The sequence below is a fragment of the Hyperolius riggenbachi genome, chromosome 1 (assembly GCF_040937935.1).
Source record: "Hyperolius riggenbachi isolate aHypRig1 chromosome 1, aHypRig1.pri, whole genome shotgun sequence".
NCBI lineage: Eukaryota > Metazoa > Chordata > Amphibia > Anura > Hyperoliidae > Hyperolius > Hyperolius riggenbachi.
The window spans coordinates 223,674,995-223,696,217 of record NC_090646.1 but is presented as its reverse complement, the minus strand read 5'-3'; the positions used below and the strand labels follow the sequence as shown (position 1 = coordinate 223,696,217).

Sequence of the window (21,223 nt, the reverse complement as noted above, 5' to 3'; positions counted from 1 at the left end):
CACCTCGTGGGACTGGCTGGACTATGGCTAATTAAAATAAAATATTTGTATAATAATAAAACCCTTGTGTTTTTCAGTATGTCTACAGAACCACTAGCCATTTTAAAACATCCTTTATACAAGCAAATGTATAACATCTGGAAGAGTTTTACAGGTCATTTTTTATCTATAGATTTATGTACAGAAAAACCCCAGCTTTGAAATTCTGTGTATTATATACACTAGCAACAAACGGAAGCGGGGAGCACAACAGAATGATGGAAATCTAAAAAAAATTAACTAAGCAGATTTTTCCCTTTAAAACCCAAGTATCTAAAATTTAGTTAGATTCTAAATGTAGACATTTATATTAACCATTATGAATAAAGGCTAATGTAATTTCTTCAATCTTAATTAGGTCTATAGATTTTTATAGAAGGGTTCTTCTCTGTAAGTCCGATCATATTGTCCAATATAGTATGTACCATATGCAGTACGAATTGTGATCACTAGATGTTGCTAGTGATGTTTTAGATAGCCAAGGTAATACTGTTTATATTCTTTAGAATTATTGTTCATAGTCATCTCTGTTTTATAATAATACTTACAAGATGGATTTTCCGGAAAAATAATTTATAAAACATATAATGTACAAATGCAGAGGATAGTTGGGTATAATAGCACTTCCACATATGATCAGCCTATGATGAGGTCTTGTGACGGAATTAGCTAGCCAGAACTCATCTAGTGTTGTTAGTCACTAGTTCAGAGGAATCCAGTTTGTCATCTAAAATGTTTGTTGTATTTGTGTAAAGTTCACCTTTGTTTTGAAGTTTGTATCTTTTAATAAACGTAATAGAGTGGACCCACACTTTACCTTTCCACAACATCATGACCTGTCCGTTCACAGCAGATCAAACGTGTGATCCTCTCTGTGTCACTTTATACCGAAGGGAAAAATATCTAACAAAAGAAAGACGTACCTGAAAGAGTTGCACTGAAGACTTGTTTATAGTGTGCTGAAGACATAAATACAGCTGGGATATGTATTCTCCTTTTTGGGACCGATGCAGACAACACAATGTGTTTGGGTGGAAATACCATTTCACAGGACAACACAATCTTTAAAAAAAGGGAAAAAAATAAAACACAAAAACACTTTATCATTGCCAGTAAAGTGCAAAGAGGCTTTTTAATGATGAAGTGCAACAAGACACAGTTATAAAGTATTTAAAACCTCACCCCAGGCACATTTGTTATGTTCTAGATATATGTAAGTACTCAGCCATACCTGAGCTTTATCTGGGTAGAAGCACTTCAAATTAGCTTTTGTCTAATAAATTACATGTAAAACACTTTGGTAGGAGTCTGCACCTCAAACAATCATTCTTATAGGCCGCATTCGTCAGAGCAGACCTGTGCCTTCCTCTCTGAAGTCTGAGCAGGTGGGATGATGCAATCCAGGCATCAATACCACTTACAGAGCCTGAAAACTAACTTCCTGCACTCAATTACTTCTGGTCACATACCCCTTTTCCCACAGGACATCTTTTACTTTTCTCAAATGGACCATCAGGTCATTCTGTATGGTTAATATTGTGGTGAAACCTCTCCACACTCCACAGTGTGATATCAGGACCATGGTCCTGACAGTTCCCTGTCTGTGTACCTCATTGCATTGTGGGGAATAAAAGCTGTTTTACTGTTTACAGCGGTTTCCAACTGCCATAAAAGCAAGCAGCATCTCCTTCCACTGACATCACCTTCCAGCAGTAAAAATGTGACCATGTGAAAAATGTCACAATGTAAATCACGGAGAGGAAAGATTTTACAATGGGCAGACGCTGACTAAATCATTTATACATAATTATTGCAAAAATGAAACACTTTTTTTTATTACATTATTTTCACTGTAGTTCCTCTTTATTTACAAACCTGATCATCTCCTTTGTTCATGGTATGCAGGCTCTTCCTCCCCGTGCGAGGCAGAGAACCATTTGCTGGAATAAGAACTTTGGCAATTAACTCCACATTAGAACCAGCATCATTTTGGTTGCCAAGTTTGTCATCTGAGAGCTGAAGTCGAGGCATCTTAGCCGCTTCTATAGCATAACCATCCTGTATCTTATCTATTCTTGGCTTTCTAAAAACACTTTGCGCACAGAAGTCATTGTTCTTTTCACCATTTCTACCCATGTTTTCAGAACAGGTATCTTGATATTTTAACCACTTGCTTGACTGTTTCTTTGCTGACACAACGGTAGGCAGTTCCAGTGGTGTAGGATCTTTAGCCAGGCTTTGAACAAAGGGGTGATCTCCATTATCATCTCTGCCAGTTGGGATGGTGGAAAGAAAGTCGTAATCTGACAAAAGGCTGTTTTGATGCTGCATTTTTGGAACATCATATCTATCATCCACACGATTACCATCGGTGTCTACTGCTAGTACTCCCTTGTGAAGCCTGGACTGCACTCTTGATATCTTGTTAGTCTTCATAAAATCTAAGTTGAAAAAAAATATTTATTTGCATGTCCTTATCATGCATCTTACAGTATGGCCAGAAGTAGGCAATTGCTTAATGTCACAGTTTAACTTGATCCTGTGGTTGTTGTCTGAACAGTGCTGGAAACAGGTCCTGTGCTGTGTAACCCTAACATGTAACTTTGCTGCTCCCCCCTAGATACTTCAACCGTTTTTCAGCACAAACACCGGGAAGGACTCTGATGAAGCACCCCCGTTTTTTGTGACCCGGAATGTTTATAGAGTACAGTGTATTTGTGGACAGAGCAGTGGAGTTTGCAGGACTCTGTGATGCACTGGAAGTCGCTGTGAGAATTTGCATGCTGCGCAGTTTGCAGATATTTGTGACATTAGAGATCATTTACAGTATATCGGCGCAGCATGATATGCATTGCTGCTGTATTACTGTGTAAAATATTGAGTGTTTTGTGGACCTACTAGTTCCTCCTGGACTACCTTATGTGTGTGATGATTTATTAGGGGAAGATGTTTGGACAACATACAAACTGTTCTCTAAGGCAAGCAACATCTGACGTTGGCAAAGGATAAAAGCAGTGCAAATCTAGCCAGTCAGATAAAAAGGTGTTCATAATGCAAAAAAGGTTTATGTCCAAGGCACAACACTTTGTGCAGTGCAAGTTATATGTTTCACACATTATGCATTAAAAAGCACAAGCCTGAACTAGGACTTTCGTAGCAACTTATGTAGTGTTTTGAATATTAGGTGAAGTAAATAATAGTAGTTAAAATGAAAAGTAATGAGAAAAGATGACCGAATATGGGATATTAAAATGAATGAATAGAAGGACTGGCTCGTTAGAGCCACTTGAAAAACATCTCTTAGAAGTGGATACTCCAAAGTTTTACAAGGGGGGGGGGGGGGGGGGTATTGAGGCACACTAGTAGTCCTCAACAACTTCCACACTAATATATTTTAATTTAAAAAGGAAACTTTGAAGGTAGAAAGGATGGGGTTCCTAATGTCCCTCTCTGTAATCCAGCTTTTACAGACCAAGCATTGTAATCCTCTGTGAATCTTCAACTAAGAGCCCCCACCTTGCTCATGCATATAATTGCAACAATGAAGTGCCCCCTTTATTGACTCTACTTCTGGAGTATCCTGTTGTGTTGGTCTGATGATCTGGCTCAGTGGAGTCCCCACCAGAGATTCTGACTAATGGGGAGAGCTTGTGGGAAATCCAAAGATGCTTTTGGGCTGGTTCAGCTGGACGGCTGCTGATGTCCGTCCCCAGCATTTCCCGTCAGGATCCACCACAACGTGTTTTGAGATGAATAGGAGCATTCATCTCACATTGATTGCTGTCGTTTAGTCAAGCCCCGCGGTTTCCCGGACGCTACACGTAGCTTTTGGCATCGGGAAAGGGGGGGGGGGGGGGGGGGAGAGGACAATTACGGTATTCCCCTAGGGCTCAAAACATGACAAATTGACAAAAAACAATGTCAAATCACTTTTCTGTGCGGTAGTGTGTGAAGCGGCCCTTTGCCAGGGCTCCAATTTATTTAAATGCTGCAGTGTAGCCTTCCCTCCATTCTTTACTTCTTTAACCACTTTACCCCCGCGCGTACGGATTTCTCCGCCCTTTTTTCCATCCTTTCACCCCCAGGGACGGAGAAATCCGTACTCTGCGCACTCCCGCCGCTGTCCGCGCTCCCGCTCGTAAACACGCCGCCCGCCGCTAGTAAACACGCCGCCGCCCGCTCAGAGATCAACGAACGGGAAAATCCATTCCCGTTCGTTGATCTAAGCCCCGCAATGATCTGCTGCCGCTCGGCTGAGCAGCGCGATCATTGTGAAAAATTAACAAAGTCCCAGCCTCTTTCTACTTCCTGCAAGCGTCCGGAAGGACGCTTGCAGGTCGCATGAAACAAATTGGTAATGTTGCCATCTTGTGGCCAAATAGTAAAACTACACCCTAACCATTTTTTACACACAAATAAACTTGTTTTACACAAAAAATTAACTCCTTACCTCCCACGCTCCCCAATTTTTTTTTTTTTTGTAATTAAAAAAAAAAAAAAATTTACAATTTAAAAAAAATACATAAATAGTTACCTTAGGGACTGAACTTTTTAAATATTTATGTCAAGAGGGTATAACACTGTTACTTTATAAACTATGGGCTTGTAATTAGGGATGGACGCAAAACTGAAAAAATGCACCTTTATTTCCAACTAAAATATTGGCGGCAAACATTGTGATAGGGACATAATTTAAACGGTTTTATAACCGGGATAAATAGGCATATACATTTAATGGGTTTTAACTACAGTAGCATGCATTAGTTCAAAACTATAAAGGCCGAAAACTGAAAAATAAATTTTTTCCCACATTTTTTCCTATTTCCCCATTAAAACACATTTAGAATAAAATTATTCTTGGCATAATGTCCCACCTAAAGAAAGCCTAATTGGTGGCGAAAAAAACAAGATATAGTTCATTTCATTGCGATAAGTAATGATAAAATTATAGACGAATGAATGGAAGGAGCGCTGAAAGGTGAAAATTGCTCTGGTGGTCAGGGGGTAAAACCCCTCAGTTGGGAAGTGGTTAAAGGACCTCTATCACAAATATCATACATTTAAAATACATGTAAAAATATTTAAATAGGAAGTACATTTCGCTCAGAGTAAAATGAGCCATAAATTACTTTTCTCCTATGTTGCTGTCACTTACAGTAGGTAGTAGAAATCTGACAGAAGCGACAGGTTTTGGGGTAGCCCATCTCCTCATGGGGGAATCTCAGGGATTCTGTATTTTCAAAAGCACTTAAAGAATGGCAGTTGCTCCGTCCAACTGCCAAACAAAGTGTGAAGCTAGTAGGGAGGATGGCCAGCATCTTTGTGGAAATCCTTTTCAGGTAGAGTATTTATAAAGAATAAAGGCCATGCTGAGAATCCCCCATGAGGAGATGGCCTAGTCCAAAACCTGTCGGTTCTGTTAGATTTCTGCTGCCTACTGTAAGTGACAGCAATTAATTTGAGATAATTTATGTATCATTTTACTATGGAAGAAACATACTTCTTATTTGAATGTGTTTACATGTATTTTACATTGTGGTCCTTTAAAATTATCAAAAAATTATTGACAAAATATTTATAGGTGTTCGCACTTATGTTTTATAAACAATTAAAACAAAACATGTTCATCAGGTTAGCCATCTATTTTCCAGTGAGCCTGGCATGCAGCCCCCAGCCTGAGCATTAAGGTGGCCATACACGATACAATAAAATGATCCGATTTTACGGCAATTCAATAAAAACGATCGGATCTTCCAAAGAAATCGAACGTTTTTTTTTCATTCGACTGAAAAATCCGATCGGATTTCCCGGTTTTTCGATATTTATCTATCCGGAATGCCAGATATTTTTCATCAATTTCTCTAAAGATTGTATGGTGTGTGTTAGATTGTCAATTTATTAATATTCACACTCAAGCAATTTTCTCAGAGTTTCCAATCATTTTTATCATAATTGGGGAAAAATTTAACATAGGTGTGTGGTACATTGGTCATACTTTTTAAATGTTACAATCAGTCAGAAAAATTGATTGCAATTCTTAAATTGAACAGATATTTAAAAAATTGTATGGTGTGTGGCCACCTTAAAGCTCTGTAGTGAGAGCAAGGATTCTTATAATTAACTACAGAAGTGATATGCTTATGGACCAGCACTATAGAGATTCTGAGAACAAGCTTCTTGGCCCCATCAAGGATCGCTGCCACTGGCCTCAGCTTTGATGCATCAACTCAATTGATATATTTTATTTTCTTATTTTCCATGGGAATGCTGTGTATGAGGGATATGTGGAAAAGAGGTTACACGGTAAAAGTCAAGTAACATTCTAGCCATTACATTACGCTCCTACCATACTCTTCTGGCAATGATGTCCTACCATTTAACTGTGATGCAGGGCTTTCCACTGTGATGCAATGTCTTGTTCTAAGAAAGCCTGGATGATTCAGCTTGTCTGAGTTTTGCTGATGTGTTTCCATCTGAAATTATTAAATATAATAGAAACAAATAATAAAGCAGTGCAAGCCTATACCTAAGTCTCATGTTCTAAACTATCGTCAACTACCCTGACATCCCCCCACCCCACTCTCCCATGGTGTGTCAATGAAGGAAAATGTGTGATGGTCTATACAAGGTTTGAAGCTTAACTATTGTGAAAAACAGTAAAATATAAACACATATGTACAAATATATAAACTTGTCTTTAAGTAAATACACTGTACATTTTCTGTGTAGCTGTCACTTACAGGAGGTACTATGAACTGACAGCTCTAAACATCTTATTGATAGGTTTTGAATGACTCCATTTCCTCATGGGGGATTCTCAAAGATGCTACAACCATTCAAGGAGTGCTTTTGAAAAGTTTCACACTGAAAATGCCAAAAAACTGCAATTGCTAAGCGATTTTTTTTAGCGATTCCTATTCTTGTTCCAGGGATGAGAATCACAACACGCTTGCTCCTGAAAGGCTGCATACAGTGCATTTTGAATCGAAACGCTGCAGTGTAAATGCTCCCATTGGGAGACACTGCACTAGCAATTTGCCGATCAGTAATCATAGCACTATCATCGCATTGTGAAACAGCCTGAGTGACACAACAACAGATGAGACATCTACAAAGCAAATAAACATTCAGTGCATTTGCTCTGGGACAAATGTACATCTTGTTTCACACAGTTTTCCCCAATAGTGTCCGTTTAACCCATTAGCAGCTTCAATAGAGTTATCTCATTTGAGATAAGAGCACTGCTTTGGCCCTCAATCAGCAGAACTCGTTGTGCTGTAAATTTTTGGAATGCTTTGTTCTCTCCCTGCTAGCAGAAAATATAGAAACTGAAAGCAGAAGTCCCCTATTATTGTCTCACACTGCCCCCTAGTGACAAGTGGCCATGAATACACATTACAGCAGTACTAAGAAGCAAGGAAATATAACAACGGAGAAATAAAAAAAATGTTCTAAAATAAATTGGCCTGGAGCACTTGCAAGCCTCAAAATAAATTCGCTGCTAAAGGGTTAAAGAATGAGTAGGCAGAGAAAACAATAACTTTGATTATTTTCTAGGATATTTCTCAGTACATGTGTCAATAACTTATTTTATCCTGTAAAGCAAATAGATTCTGGATTTTGCATTAAATAAATATAAAGTACCATAAATGCAGTTTGTATCATTCTGCACTAACCGTACAAGATTGCACCCATTGTGAAAACTCCCAGTCGCTCTCGGATCCTTGAGTTCCCAGACTCCACCTTGGAGGAGACCATTGGCCAGATGATACTATGTGCAAATAAAAGACATCAGTAATTATAATAAGATCATACTTTCAAGAATTCCACAAAGTTATTATAGTTTTACTTACATCAAGGAAATATGAAACGAGAAGTATATGGACGCTGCCATATTTATTTCCTTTAAACAATTCCAATTTCCTGGCAGTCCTGCTGATCTGTTTGGCTGCCGTAGTGTCTGAATAACACCAGAAACAAGCATGCAGCTAATCTTGTCAGATCTGACAATAATGCCAGAAACACCTGCTATGCTGCATGCTTGTTCAGGGTCTGTGGCTAAAAGTATTAGAGGCAGAGGATCAGGAAGATAGCCAGGAAACCAGTATTTCTTAAAAAAAATAAAATAAATATGGCAGCCTCCATATACCTCTCGCGTCAGGTTCCCGTTACTAACCTTGTAGTAAGAGAAATATGGAGGCTGCCATACTTCTTTCTTTTATACAATTTTAACCTCCCTGGCGGTATGATAAATGCGGCTGCGCGGCCGCGGGAGGGTTTTTTTCCCTTTTTTTTTTTTAGCATGTAGCTAGCCTAGCGCTAGCTACATGCTTCCTCCCTCCCTGCGGCGTCCCCCAGTACGCGCCGATCCCCGCCGGCGCGTATGCCCATCCGGAAATCCCGTTCTGAACGGGATTTCCATTAAGGCTTCCCCCGTCGCCATGGTGACGTGCGCGATGACGTCACCGAAGTCGGGACGTCAGAGGGAGTCCCGATCCACCCCTCAGCGCTGCCTGGCACTGATTGGCCAGGCAGCGCACGGGTTTCGGGGGGGGGGGGCACCCTCTGATGCGGCGGGTAGCGGCGAATCGACGCGGGGCGGCGGCGATCATAAGTAACATGCAGCTAGCAAAGTGCTAGCTGCGTGTATAAAAGATCAGATCGGCCCAGCGGGGCCTGAGAAATCCTCCTGAGCGGCTTACCCCGTGTCCAGCACGGGGTTACCGCTAAGGAGGTTAATTGCCTGGCTGTCCTGCTGATCTTTTCCCTCCAGCACTTTAAGCTACACATGAGATGTGTGTACATGTGGGGTACAGATATATATGCATTGCTAATTACAACCAGGGCTGGCCATACCATGAAGCCACCTACATCAAATCATTCAGGTGTCAAAATCTAGGGGGCGACCCTGGCAACATCTGACTGACAGAGGCGCTGCATTGGAGCACAGTTACCTAAACCAATCCTGTGTTCTCTCTTGCTCTGCACTAAAGCCTATCACCCTGCAGCAGCGTTACTCCATAGGATCCTTATGTCACGTGACATGCAGGGGTGCCTCTGCATGCTGACTGGCTAGAGCGCAGAAGAGGAGAGGACCAGGAGCTGGACTAGGTATTTGTGCTTCAGCTGTGACCGCATTGCATATTCAGGTAGTGGGGGAGAAAGAGGTTTGGCTATGAAATTTCAGATTTACGAGGCTGAACTGAATTTTAGGTGGACTGTCCCCTGTCACTGCTACCACTCATGGCTGAGAAAATTACACAAGCAGACAGTAGGACACATACAGAGAGCAGTAAACTTGCTGCAGTGATGTTTTCTAGAATCCCTATTATGTTTATAAATGCCCTGGAAGAAATGCCCAAAATGATATTCCACTTTCATTAAAATCAGTGGCACACATATAATTTTGTAATTTCATGTTATTAAAATGTTCTCTCCCTCTCTATTGCAGCTAACTTTCTAAATAGGATATTACCTACAAACTTAAATAGCGATCGTTACTACCATGAAAACAGGGCTTTTTTTGGTGTAATCTCCAGTGTACTGACAATGCAGCAATGCCCCACTTCATACATGCATAGGATGGGAAGCAGTGCAACTGTTGCTGCACAATTGCAGTAATATATAGTATAGGAAAATAGTTACTGCGTTACTGCCACCTAGTGGTCATAAATAAGTACTAACTTTTAAAAGCAAGCGTTTCATGGCATTATTCATACCTTCATATCACTTCTACTGTGAATAATGTATTATTATTTAGTATTTATATAGCGCCAACATCTTTCTATAGCGTTGTACAGAGTATATATAGTTTTGTCATTAACTGTCCCTCAGAGGAGCTCACAATCTAATCCCTACCATAGTCTTATGTCTATGTATGTATCATGTAGTGCATGTATCATAGTCTAGGGACAATTTGGGGGGAAGCCAATTAACTTATCCGTATGTTTTTCGGGATGTGGGAGGAAACCGGAGTGTCCGGAGGAAACCCACGCAGACACAGGGAGAACATACAAACTCCTTGCAGATGTTGACCTGGCTGGGATTTAAACCGGGGACCCAGCACTGCAAGGCGAAAGCGCCAACCACTACGCCATGGTGCTGCCCAGAAATTCAGTAATTACTTACATATATCGCCTTCAACAGGTTGCACATGATGTACTGTAGTAGTTTGTGAAAGACCATTATATTCACAGAATGTCTTATCAGGTGCAGTACCAGGTGAATTCTGAAGAAAAAAAAAGCTAATTAGTTTGATCTAGGGATGGTCTGTGAGATGCAAATAATTCTGAGAAGATGCACATTCTATGCAAATATATGCAGCTTAAAAAAGCCACAAAAGCTACATAAATCTGAAAAAAATATAAAATTGTTTCCATGCTCACCACTAGATCCACGCTTGCTGGAACCACGGGAGACCCAAGTTATGAGGCCAATAGAGCACAATACATGTTTCAATGGATACTCCAATGTTCAAATCCAAAAATCCACTAGTCTTAAGCCCATAAGTCAAGGGTTGTCCCAGCAAGCATACAAACAATAAAACAGAAAAACATTCAGTGCAGACTGTAAAGTTAAAAGTTCCTCTTATTTCAAGTATCAATATCAATTGTCCACATGAATATAGACCGTAACATGTGAACAGAGGCTCTGTCGGTGCTTAAAAACGTATACCCATGATAAAGCAAAAGCATAACCCACCAGTAGGGAGGAAAGGAGGCGGAATAAATATCAATATGTAACTGAACATTGGAGGATCAATTGGCACATGTATTGTGTATATGTATTGGCACATGTATATAGAGACCTATATAACTTGGGTCTCATGTGAATCTGGTATGCATGCATTTGTCTTGGTGGCGGGTATGGAAACAATACATCACATTGGTATTTGATGCATTCACGATTCAGATTTTGGATTAAATGCACTAAGGGACATTCTGCGGGCAGCTGAGTCTGGATTGTAATTTTTTTATTTGCTTATTGACATATTTGTATATATTCTATTGATTTTATTTGATTTCGTTGATTTTTTTTGTTATTAGCTATGAAAATATGCCATAGCAGGAATGTTTGTAAAAGCAATATTCAGATAAATTCACAATTTAATTTAATGTAATCTGAGAATGGCAGAGAATAAGGCAATGAGAGCCATAGCCTGATGAAAATTAGGTAGACGATTTTGCAAGGGACCATTTTCCTAATTGTCTATTCTGTGCCACTCCAAACACTGGGTTACAACCAGGTTGAGTAGAGTGATATTTCTGTGCAGATATCTCTAGATGTCAAGAGGCAAATGCAATAATTCAATGGGATCTCTTATCTATCAGGACCCTGCATGAATCTTTGTACTCCTCCAGGTAAATGTACTACATAAATGTATTTACCATGACTGGCGTTGTTACTACAGGAGGGGTCTCTTGAAACACAGGCGGTGTCTGCAAAGAGAAAAAAACAACAACACAGGATTGCATGATTAAGGGACAGCTCTGAATGGCTACAAGTCTTGTGATCTGAATTGTTGCAGACCTGTACCGACCATAGCTAATATTAGATTTTATGCTCAGTGTACAGTTGTTTTCCAGGTGAAAAATATACTTTTTCATTTCTCAAAAAACCCTACAAAAAATGTTATGTTACATGGCAAAGTCCATCACCAAATTATAAAGTAGTTAATGCAACACTCTCGCAACAAATTCTCCATTTCATAAAAATAAATAAATAAATAAAAAGCCCAGCTGCAGTCACTGTACATAGGGTCCTGCAAACAAAGATACTGTACAGTACACCGCTTTTTAAAATAAACTGCAACTAAACTTGGCCTCATTTCTGCAAAGTTTTACATACCTAAACAACATTGTTGTACTAATGCTTCCTAACTTTGCAGATCAGACCAGAAGGGCATGTTGTTTCTGTGTTATGGGAACCGTTATCTTGTTTGCTCCACATTTTCTGTCAGTAGGCAGGTATGAAAATCCAACTACAAGTCATATAAACTGAAAGATTGTTCAGCTGTTGGTATGTGTATTATGTCTGTGGAGCTGTAACTGTCTCACATCTAATGTCAGAGATTTCAAACATGTCTGATAAACTAATAATCTGTGTGCAAAGGTTGTCTATGAGTGATGTGTTTGAAGATTTTATTAAACAAAACATCATCATTAATGGGCATTATATTGATAAGGTGTGAAAATATCACCTAGGAGAAAACATAGGAGAAAAAGTAAATTGAATCAGGCCCAATATAACAAGAATGATCAGTATGTCAGCATGATTTTGCATTGGAGCTTTGTGGTGGTTGTCACACATCACATGATCAACTCGCACAACTTTACAGCTGGTGGTAAAATTATTCACATAGTATAACAATCTGATCATTTTTGTATCTACTGAAGCAAATGACCTGCCAGATGTTCATCTATTGTTTATGGTAATCTGAGATAAAACTGTTAACAAAATGTGGGCGACGGGGCAGTGCAGGGAATAACTATGGTGAAAAAAACGACAAGTTAGCCGAGAATCTTTTAAAAAAAAGTGTCCCAACAATGGTAAAAGACAGCAATTATCGTCCATGTAGACCAATCAGACCTGGTGGATCGGTTCGGACAATAATCCCTGTTAGTCGTTCATATCAAATGATAACAAACAATCACTCAATTTAAACTACTTCCATGTGGCTAAATACGCACTCCCAGGTCTCCATATTTTCACGCTTCTGCTAAGGATACGATCAGCAGACCGTCGTATTAAAACATGCTCCGATGTTGTTCGTTCGTAGCCTACTGTTGGAGATCGCTCGTTTCATAACTACTGCTGGTAAATGAGAAGGTATCAACAGAACAGAAATGGCCAGGTTTTTACCTCGTGGAAAGTAATAGTCAGGTGGTTTTGATCAAGGGGTGACATTAGATCTACTTCACTTTTTAGCCCAGAATCCCCCTTTTTTCTTTATAAGCAGAGGAAAGAGTGCTGTATGGGGCTTCTCCCCATTGTGCATAGCAAAGAAGTATAAAATATAACAGACTAAAGCTCAGCAACATCACATACAAAGAGTCATTATTTTAATAAATCATAAATATGTTAAAAATGAAATAATAATCTGTACTTTAAAGCTATTTAAACATTTTAAAAAGGAAGAAGTGAACCCGTTACCAGTTGTGGGAAGACAGAATGAGGACAGTGCATTGTCTGTATGCCATTTGCTTCATGCACTGCTGCACTGACAGACCGGACTGCTGGGACATCTTCAAAAGACACTAGGCTCATCTCCACGGGTCTTGACCTGTGAAAACCTTAAGATGCGCAACATATGTTGGAGTTTTGAGAGAACAGAAAATCATTTCTGCAACACAATTAAACATTTTCATGCAGTAAGGAATGATTAGAAACTCATTTAGGTTTGAATCTACGGTCTGTGTCCTGACATTATTTCACATTTTCTGTGGCAGTAACAGGTGAGTGACACCTGGATAGAAAGAGGGTTAATGTGACCCTGGACTGAGGTTACATTTACTAAAGTGCAGTCCAGGTTCTGACCCATGCTAGTATAATGGCATATTCCCTGGTGTTAAGCTCTGTGGAAAGGTTGCTATCAGCACAGTTACTGTGAGTTTGACCTAGATGTAGTGGCTGTCTTCTCCCACAATGCGACATCACACGAACAGGCATTAGAAATGGGTGTGGGGAGTGATGTCACAATGAACAAAGAGAGTTAGCTGTGGCCTCTACATCCAGGTCAAGCTCTGGCAATTGAGCTGATAAGTCAAACGCCACTACACTAATGCAGATCAGAACCACAGCCAGTATACAGGGCCGGGCCGAGGCAGAGGTGATAGAGGCTCCAGCCTCAGGGTGCAGTGTAGGAGGGGGCACACAACTTACGGAGCTATCATTCCTCTGTTGTTTTTGAAGCAAAGAGAAATGAGAAAATGGGATACATGGCTGTGACTGCAAGCCAGATAACTAGAGATTAAGGTGTTGGGGGTCCTAGGGTGCTTCTTAGTTTAAATAGCAATCAGTGTGTGACGGGTGGGGTGGGAGAGATGGAGGGGCGCACTTTGGTGTCTCAGCCTTGGGTGCTGGAGGTCCTTGCCCCAGCTCTGCCAGTATATATACAAACACATTTCCACGTTACGCCAGCAACCACGTGGAACGTGTATATGTAACTGGAGAACAAAGCAGGGAGTCAGCGGCAGACACAGTCAGGTAAAGTATGCACACATAGGGCACCGAGGGGCCCATTTTACACTGCGGGGACAGCGCCAGGGGTGACGAGATGACAAGGTGGCATCACTAGGCCAAGTCCTGAAAGATTTCATGCTGAAATTGATTGGGAATTGACCTTTATTTCCGGCAGGTCCAATCTGATTTCCCTTTGTATTTCTGATTGAATTTCCGATCACTTCTATACAAAATCGATCAGAAAAATGATCGGAAATCAGATCGGACCTGTTGGAAATAATCGATTCGAGCAGTCTATCTGATGGGAAATTGCATGGTGGCATTAAGCTTCAGGGAAGGTTAAGGTAGTATTAAGCCTCATAAAAACAGAGTTCTGTCATCTGAAATAAGCATTTGGCATCATTTTGGGCGGCATTTTGATGCGTGTATCAGTGTCTCCCTTTGTATGCAGCTGAACCTGCCCTGGGATACGGCAACTGACCAGGTTGGGTTTTTTTTTTCAGTCAGTTGCTATCCTATTTGAACCACAGTGGGAGCCCTCCTGCTCCTACATTCCATCTTCACTCTCTCCGAGTTGAAGATAAGGTTATGTTTTCAGAGAAAATAAAGAAAAAAAAATTCTTGTTGCTCCAATTCCTGTGCATATTTCTCCTGAATAGAGACATATATAGCATACCAATACAGCAGACCCAGAGTAAAAAAAAAAAGAATATACCTAATTTTGCCTCATACACACATTTAAGGACTGTCGCCCACAGGGATAAGCTTGTCCAGGTGAGCAAGGATGTTCTGTCATCTTAATGCTGGGAATACACCATGAGATTTTTTTGGCAGATAGATGGTTCAATAGATAATTTCTGATTTCTGTCGATCATTTTTGTAAATGTTACTAATAGAAGTGAATGGAAATCAATCAGAAAAACGATAGGACAGTAAATTTGCTGAAAAATCTCATTGTGTATTCCCAGCATTACACATACTGTATTCCCATGAATAATAAAGATGCACTTACATTCCAAAAGGTATGAAATGGGAACAAGACTAATGCTGGACAGGCAAAACTCTGCATTAAAGTCCGTCAAAGATATTTGGCATTTTACCAGGTAAGACCTGCATTATTTATCAAAGTTACTGGGAAACCCTGACTAAATAGTTCAGCAAAGTTTAGTTAAACTTTTTACAACACTGCAGCTCTATTTTATTTTTCAATAAGGTACAGTAGGCAAAACAATAAATGATAGTTGCTGACTGGCTGTAATTGCTTACAGGTCCTGACTATTATTATTATTATTATTATTAGACTATTATAAGATTTTACCCTTAATGCCCAGTAAAGGGCTTTTTATAAAGCAAGGATGGACAAATTAACATAAAATTCAGACTGTCCCGTATAGGAGGAACTGTAATAGAAAAATCTTAAGTGGCTGGATAGTGTAATGGTTAAGGGCTCTGCCTCTAACATGGGAGACCAGGGTTCGAATCTCGGCTCTGCCTGTTCAGTAAGCCAGCACCTATTCAGCAGGAGACCTTAGGCAAGTCTCCCTAACACTGCTACTGCCTATAGAGCGCGTCCCAGTGGCTGCAGCTCTGGCGCTTTGAGTCCGCCAGGAGAAAAGCGCGATATAAGTGTTGTTTGTCTTTAAGAGCTAGTTTCACTGATAAATAAGAAACATTTCAAAGGTAGGTGTAATTGTAAAGTACACCTAAACTGGGCTGTAATTGTAAAGTATACCTAAACTGAGCTGTAATTGTAAAGTATAACAACATTGAGAGGGATATGGAGGCTGCCATATTTATTTCCTTGTAAACAATATCAGTTGTCTGGCAGCCCTGCTCATCTCTTTGGCATCAGTAGTGTCTGAATCACACACCTGAAACAAGCATGCAGCTAATCCAGGCAGGCTTCAGTCAGAGCACCTGATCTGCTGCCTGCTTGTTCAGGATCTATGGCTAAAAGTATTAGAGGCAGATGCCCAGCTGGATAGCCAGGCAATATGCAATATTTAAAAAGAAAAAAAAAAAATATGTCTGCCTCTATTTCTCTCTCAGTTCAGGTGTGCCTTAAAGTGAACCAGAGACGAAGCATCCTCATGTATTTTACCATATATATCAGTGGGAACATTAGAGAAAACACCTACCCTGCTCTCTGTTTCATTATTTACTGTTCAGCTTGCTTCTTATCAGCCCAGATAAAATCCCTAACTAAGCATTCAGTCTGGCTTAGCTATAATGACTCAGCTATAATGATTCCTGAGCAGAGCCACAAGGGGGCAAGCTTGGTACTTGAAAAGGCATGACAGAACACAGACTGAGCTATAAAGATTCCTGAACTAAGCCAAACTGAATGCTCAGTCTGGGATTTTATCAGGGGTGATAAGAAGCAATCTGAACAATAAATAATGAAACAGAGAGCAGGGTAGATGTTTTCTCTAATGCTGGGAATAGACGGTGCGTTTCTGCGGCATGATCGAGTCATTAGATGGCTTGATTGATAAATTCCGACGTGTCCGATCACCCGCCGGATCGATTCCGCGCTCGATACCGCGGGCGGGACAATGGAAAAAACAAGCAGAAGATAAGAGAAGCGCCCGCGGGGACGAGCGGGAATCGATCCAGCCGCCCGCGGGGAATAGCGGGAATCAATCCGGCGGCATAACCGAGCCGCAGAAACGCACCGTCTATTTGCAGCATTATGTTCCCACTAATATATATGGTAAAATACATTAGGGTGCTTCGTCCCTGGTTCACTTTAAGGCACATTGGCTACCTAGCTACTGGGATTCGTACAGTTTTGTATACAAAGCCATATATTCTCTTACAGATACAGGGAACAGACCGGTTAAGCTGGCCATATGCATATTGAATTTAGCTGGATACTTTGCTTGTGTTCAGAAAATCTGCCAGGCTTGTATTCCTTCCAAGATTCCTGTTTGATTAACCCTTGATTGATTTTAGACGATCAAAACATTGATTACGCATGCTGCAAAATCTGTCAAGTGTGTGGGGAGAAGGGCAATGGGCAATCTGATAAACACATAGGTCCTGATCCAATTCACTTTTTCTCTTAAGAGATAATTTTTCATCTTCAGTTTAAAACACCTTTTGCACTATGCAATTGACAAAGTACCAAAGAGTAGGTGAAAAAGTACTATCACACTTATTATTTTCTTGCTTGCTGGTGGCTTAAAAGGCATTTATTTATAATATGAAAATATTACCCATGAGAAAACTTAGGACAAAGAGTGAATTGGATTTGGCCCATTGTGTTGTACTGCATTGAGCTGTACCACACTAGCAGTCCCACCAATTCTAGATAAGATTTCTACTAAATTGTAATTGAAATCAAGCAGAAAATGTAGAGAGTCCATCAATACCAAACTGATTTCCAATTGGAGTGTTTGTTTGGGAGTGAATAGTGCTGTTTAAATGTCAATAAACCACACAATCTACAGAATTTGTCATGTAAACATGATAAGGTGTTATACTAGTTATTAAAACAAGTTCACGTCATCATCCTTAATTACCCTACTCTATATCCATAGACACAAAACACATTCCTGGTGAGTTCACTTAGGTCACTTTTATTTATCTGCAATGATGAAACATGTATTTCTGACCTTCCTGTGATCCTCTTTGTAGACAGATCTTTGGCTCATAGTCTCTTTTCTCTGCGGTGGGAAACTTCTGCTTTAAGGCACTGAGACTTTCAAGAGCATTGTCAGGCTTTGTAAGAGACTTTAAGAGAGAAATACTGCTTGAAGAATATAGGCCAGGTGACTTTTTTTCATTACAGTTGGTTTTCTGGTGGAAACTCTCCGTGGCAGGTACAGAAGTCTGATCTGGAGAACACCCATCTATACATTCAAACAGCTCATCCTCATCACTTGGTATGTCCCCCCACTGAGAATGGTGCGCTAATTGTTCTAGAGATTGACCAGAAAGAACACACCCTTCATCATTTAATGGTAATATTTTCCCAGAGTTGCTTAACAGATTGTCTCTCTGGTTTTCAATTGCTTTTGAGCCCTGGTCACAATCCCCATTTTCAGCCAGTTCATTGGAAACAGTGTGATCTGTAGAGCTGCTGTCCACTATGTAAGGGGTAGCATCAGTTGACATAGAGGGAGTGCCATTTCCAACAGTCTCTGTTTTTACATTTTCAACAAACAAAACGGGAACCATATTTGTATCTTCTGAACAGTTTTGAGTTTTGTTCTCTAAGGAAGTGTTTTCCTGATTTACTTTCACATCTTTTTCTAAGGTTGCCCCACTCTGAGGAAGACAAGAGGCAAGCTCTGTATCCTCATCATCCAATTCAGTGAGATCAAAACTGTCCATTAGGTTAAATGTGACCTCCGAGTAAGATTCACCCTGCTCATGTTCTAATACCAAATCATCTAGGTCTGGTTTATCTGGAGTATGTGAAGGAGAACATGGATATGGGATAGTGGGTTCTCTGTGATCCAGTTCAGAATAACACGAATTTTCACACGGTTTATCTTTATTGCTTAGCGAGTTGGGTAACAGTGTACTCATATGTGTCAATTCATTCCTATGAGGTTTTTCAGCTTCAGAATGCCATGGGTCTTTTATTTCTTCTGGATTCCTCCCATCTTTTAGTGAGCAGCTAACAGGGTAGTTAGTAAATCCTTTGTCCAGACTACCGTCCAACATTAGTGTGTCATCACTATCTCCAAGATCAGGTTTGGGGTTTTGGGATTCATCTAAATAAACATTCCATCGACTTTTTACTGGATTTATTGCTACTGCTGGTGGTTTACGGCAGATACTTTCACTTTCCAGCAGAGCACTGTTTGCACTGTCTGTACCTGTGAATCTCTGAAGACCATTGCTGAGTTTTGCAGGTGCATCTTCAAAGCTTGAATTTCCTAAGTTACCTGAGCCCACTTCATTATCTGGCTGTGCCTTCAACAGAGCCAGGATCTGTGCTTTGCTCCGGAAGTTTTTAGTTGTGCTTCCACTGACGGGTACATTTAGCTTGGCACTGTTTTCATCTTCAGCACTTTGTTCTTTGGTGAATGAATAGTTACTTGGTGCAGTATTTCCATTAATCTGTTGGTTAGTCCAACTCACAGTGCTGTGCTTCTCACTTGTAGAAGAAAAGTCAGACGCCTGTTTTGAGTTCCCCCATTGTGTTCCAACTCCAGAATCAGTCTTCTTCATGTGTGAAACAGCAAAAAGAGGAGATGTAATGAAGAACTGTGAAGTTGGTGTTGCACTTCTTTGTGCCACCTGAGAAGAGCATGTCCTTCCAGTATCCTCCACCTCCACACATGGCTTCTTTGGAACATCACGGGGACACTGAAAACCCTAAAAAGTAAAAGACATATCATTTAACTAGCCGCAAGTTTTCCCAATATAAAATAAAAGTTGCATTTATATATAAAGACATTGTCTATGTCTTCCTAGACCTCTCATGCCCAATCTTTAGCTCCAGAGCTGCATCAGTGCATATGAGAGAACTCACCGCCGGGAGACTTGGGAGAAAGATACAGCCGGGATATAGTTTATCCTTTAGCTGGCGTTAATTACTATTCCCCCTCCAGGTCCACGTGGATTGTGGGGAATTATGCAATTCAGCTTTCAGCTATTGCTGGAGACCGAATTACAGTGTTTTAAGACTTCAGCTCCGTCTTCTGTTACTCACTGTGTGCCGCTATAGCCGTAATTCCTATTACGGTCTATGGTGGCACCGGCTGTGCCCAAATCTCCTGCACTGTTATTACAGCGCTCGGCATCGGTGCCTTAATGTCCAAACCAAGCTGTTTCTTATATGTCCTGTGAGAAAAAAATCTGCAAGTAGCATCCATTTGCCATGGCATTACATTTGAAAACTAGCAGATCTACAGAAAATTCTCTTATGCCCACAGCTGTTTAGATAAATGCTGATTTAAAATGATATTTATTGCTTTGTAAAAATCTGTTCTCATTTTGGAAAGTAAACAAAACCACATACACCCAAAATCACTAGCTGAATCAAAAATAAAGTTTTTGGGTCTATAAAACGATATTACCTGCAGGTGAGATCTTTATTACTTGGCTATGCCGAAATGGATCCGCACAGCAATACCTCTTCTAACTGCAAAATATAGTGGGTTAGTGGGTTATAGTGGGTCCGCCCCCTCCTGCTGCCCACTGGCTGACAGCTCTCCGCCGTGGCTATTCGGGATAGCAGTATGGGACGCGGCCGTTGCCATGGTTATGCGCACAGCACCCTCGTAGCATGATGATGTTTCTGTCATCGCGATATTATGGAGCCAGAGGCAGCTCTCCTATTGGATTGGCCCGGGGACACGTGGGACGGGCAGGTGGAGATCCTATATGGAAACAGGCTATTTCAATAGCCTGCTCCGATCCCCACTTTGTGCACGCAGCCCTCGGAAGAAGCAAGGCTCACCCCACAGCGAAACGGTCGTAAGGTCGTGTACCCTCTGGCACCCACAGTCATCTCCCACACCCCAGCAGGAGCACGATAAGTACAAGGAACTTTCACTATTGAATTTTTCACTGCGATTTGTGTTCATCCATCTAAGTTGTACATGTGCCATTTTTAATTAAAGCTACAGTGCCAGATCACGTCTTCCTGCTCCAGTTTGTCTGTATGTATAGTACCAAGCCGTCATAGAACTAGGCTGTAATCCTAGAAAGATCCTCCTAGACATCATAAATGGCAGTCAAAATAATTTCCTGAATAGAAAATACTGCCACTATACACTTTAGTAGTCACAGATGGGGACACTTTAAGTGAATACTGAGGTGAAAATAAACTGATGAAATAAGCGTGTATGTACAATGCCAAGCATACAAATAACTAGGCTGTGTTGCTATTTTTTCTACCTGAAAGAGTTAACATTCAGGTATGCAAGTGACAGTTTCTCTCAAATCGGGACTAACTCGGACTATAGTGTAACCCTCACTGATAAGGAATTACGGCCATAAAACTCTTTCCTAGCAAAGAATAGCTTCCGAGAGCAGGGAAGAG

General features: G+C 40.6%; 2 protein-coding genes across 7 annotated transcripts in view; one reads left to right on the top strand and one right to left on the bottom strand.

Moving 5' to 3' along the window:
* ZGRF1 (zinc finger GRF-type containing 1) overlaps positions 1–21,223 on the bottom strand; it is a 116,456-nt gene that overhangs the window by 81,754 nt on the left and 13,479 nt on the right. For 4 of the 5 annotated variants that reach the window (XM_068281231.1, XM_068281241.1, XM_068281251.1 and 1 more), the window contains exons 6-13: positions 17,838–19,551; positions 13,192–13,331; positions 11,427–11,477; positions 10,168–10,267; positions 7,716–7,810; positions 6,413–6,512; positions 1,915–2,480; positions 963–1,101 (exon numbers count right to left, since the gene is read on the bottom strand). In XM_068281231.1, coding sequence (XP_068137332.1) covers positions 963–1,101; positions 1,915–2,480; positions 6,413–6,512; positions 7,716–7,810; positions 10,168–10,267; positions 11,427–11,477; positions 13,192–13,331; positions 17,838–19,551 — 2,905 coding nt within the window. Of the gene's footprint in view, positions 1–962; positions 1,102–1,914; positions 2,481–6,412; positions 6,513–7,715; positions 7,811–10,167; positions 10,268–11,426; positions 11,478–13,191; positions 13,332–17,837; positions 19,552–20,255; positions 20,457–21,223 lie in introns of those variants that run through there. The other variant, XM_068281270.1, reaches the window with a different exon arrangement.
* Positions 20,531–21,223, top strand: part of LARP7 (La ribonucleoprotein 7, transcriptional regulator) — a 97,022-nt gene continuing 96,329 nt past the window's right edge. For both annotated transcript variants that reach the window (XM_068281288.1, XM_068281297.1), the window contains exon 1: positions 20,531–20,717. The gene's annotated coding sequence lies outside the window, so the exon portion shown is untranslated. The remainder of the gene's footprint in view (positions 20,718–21,223) is intronic.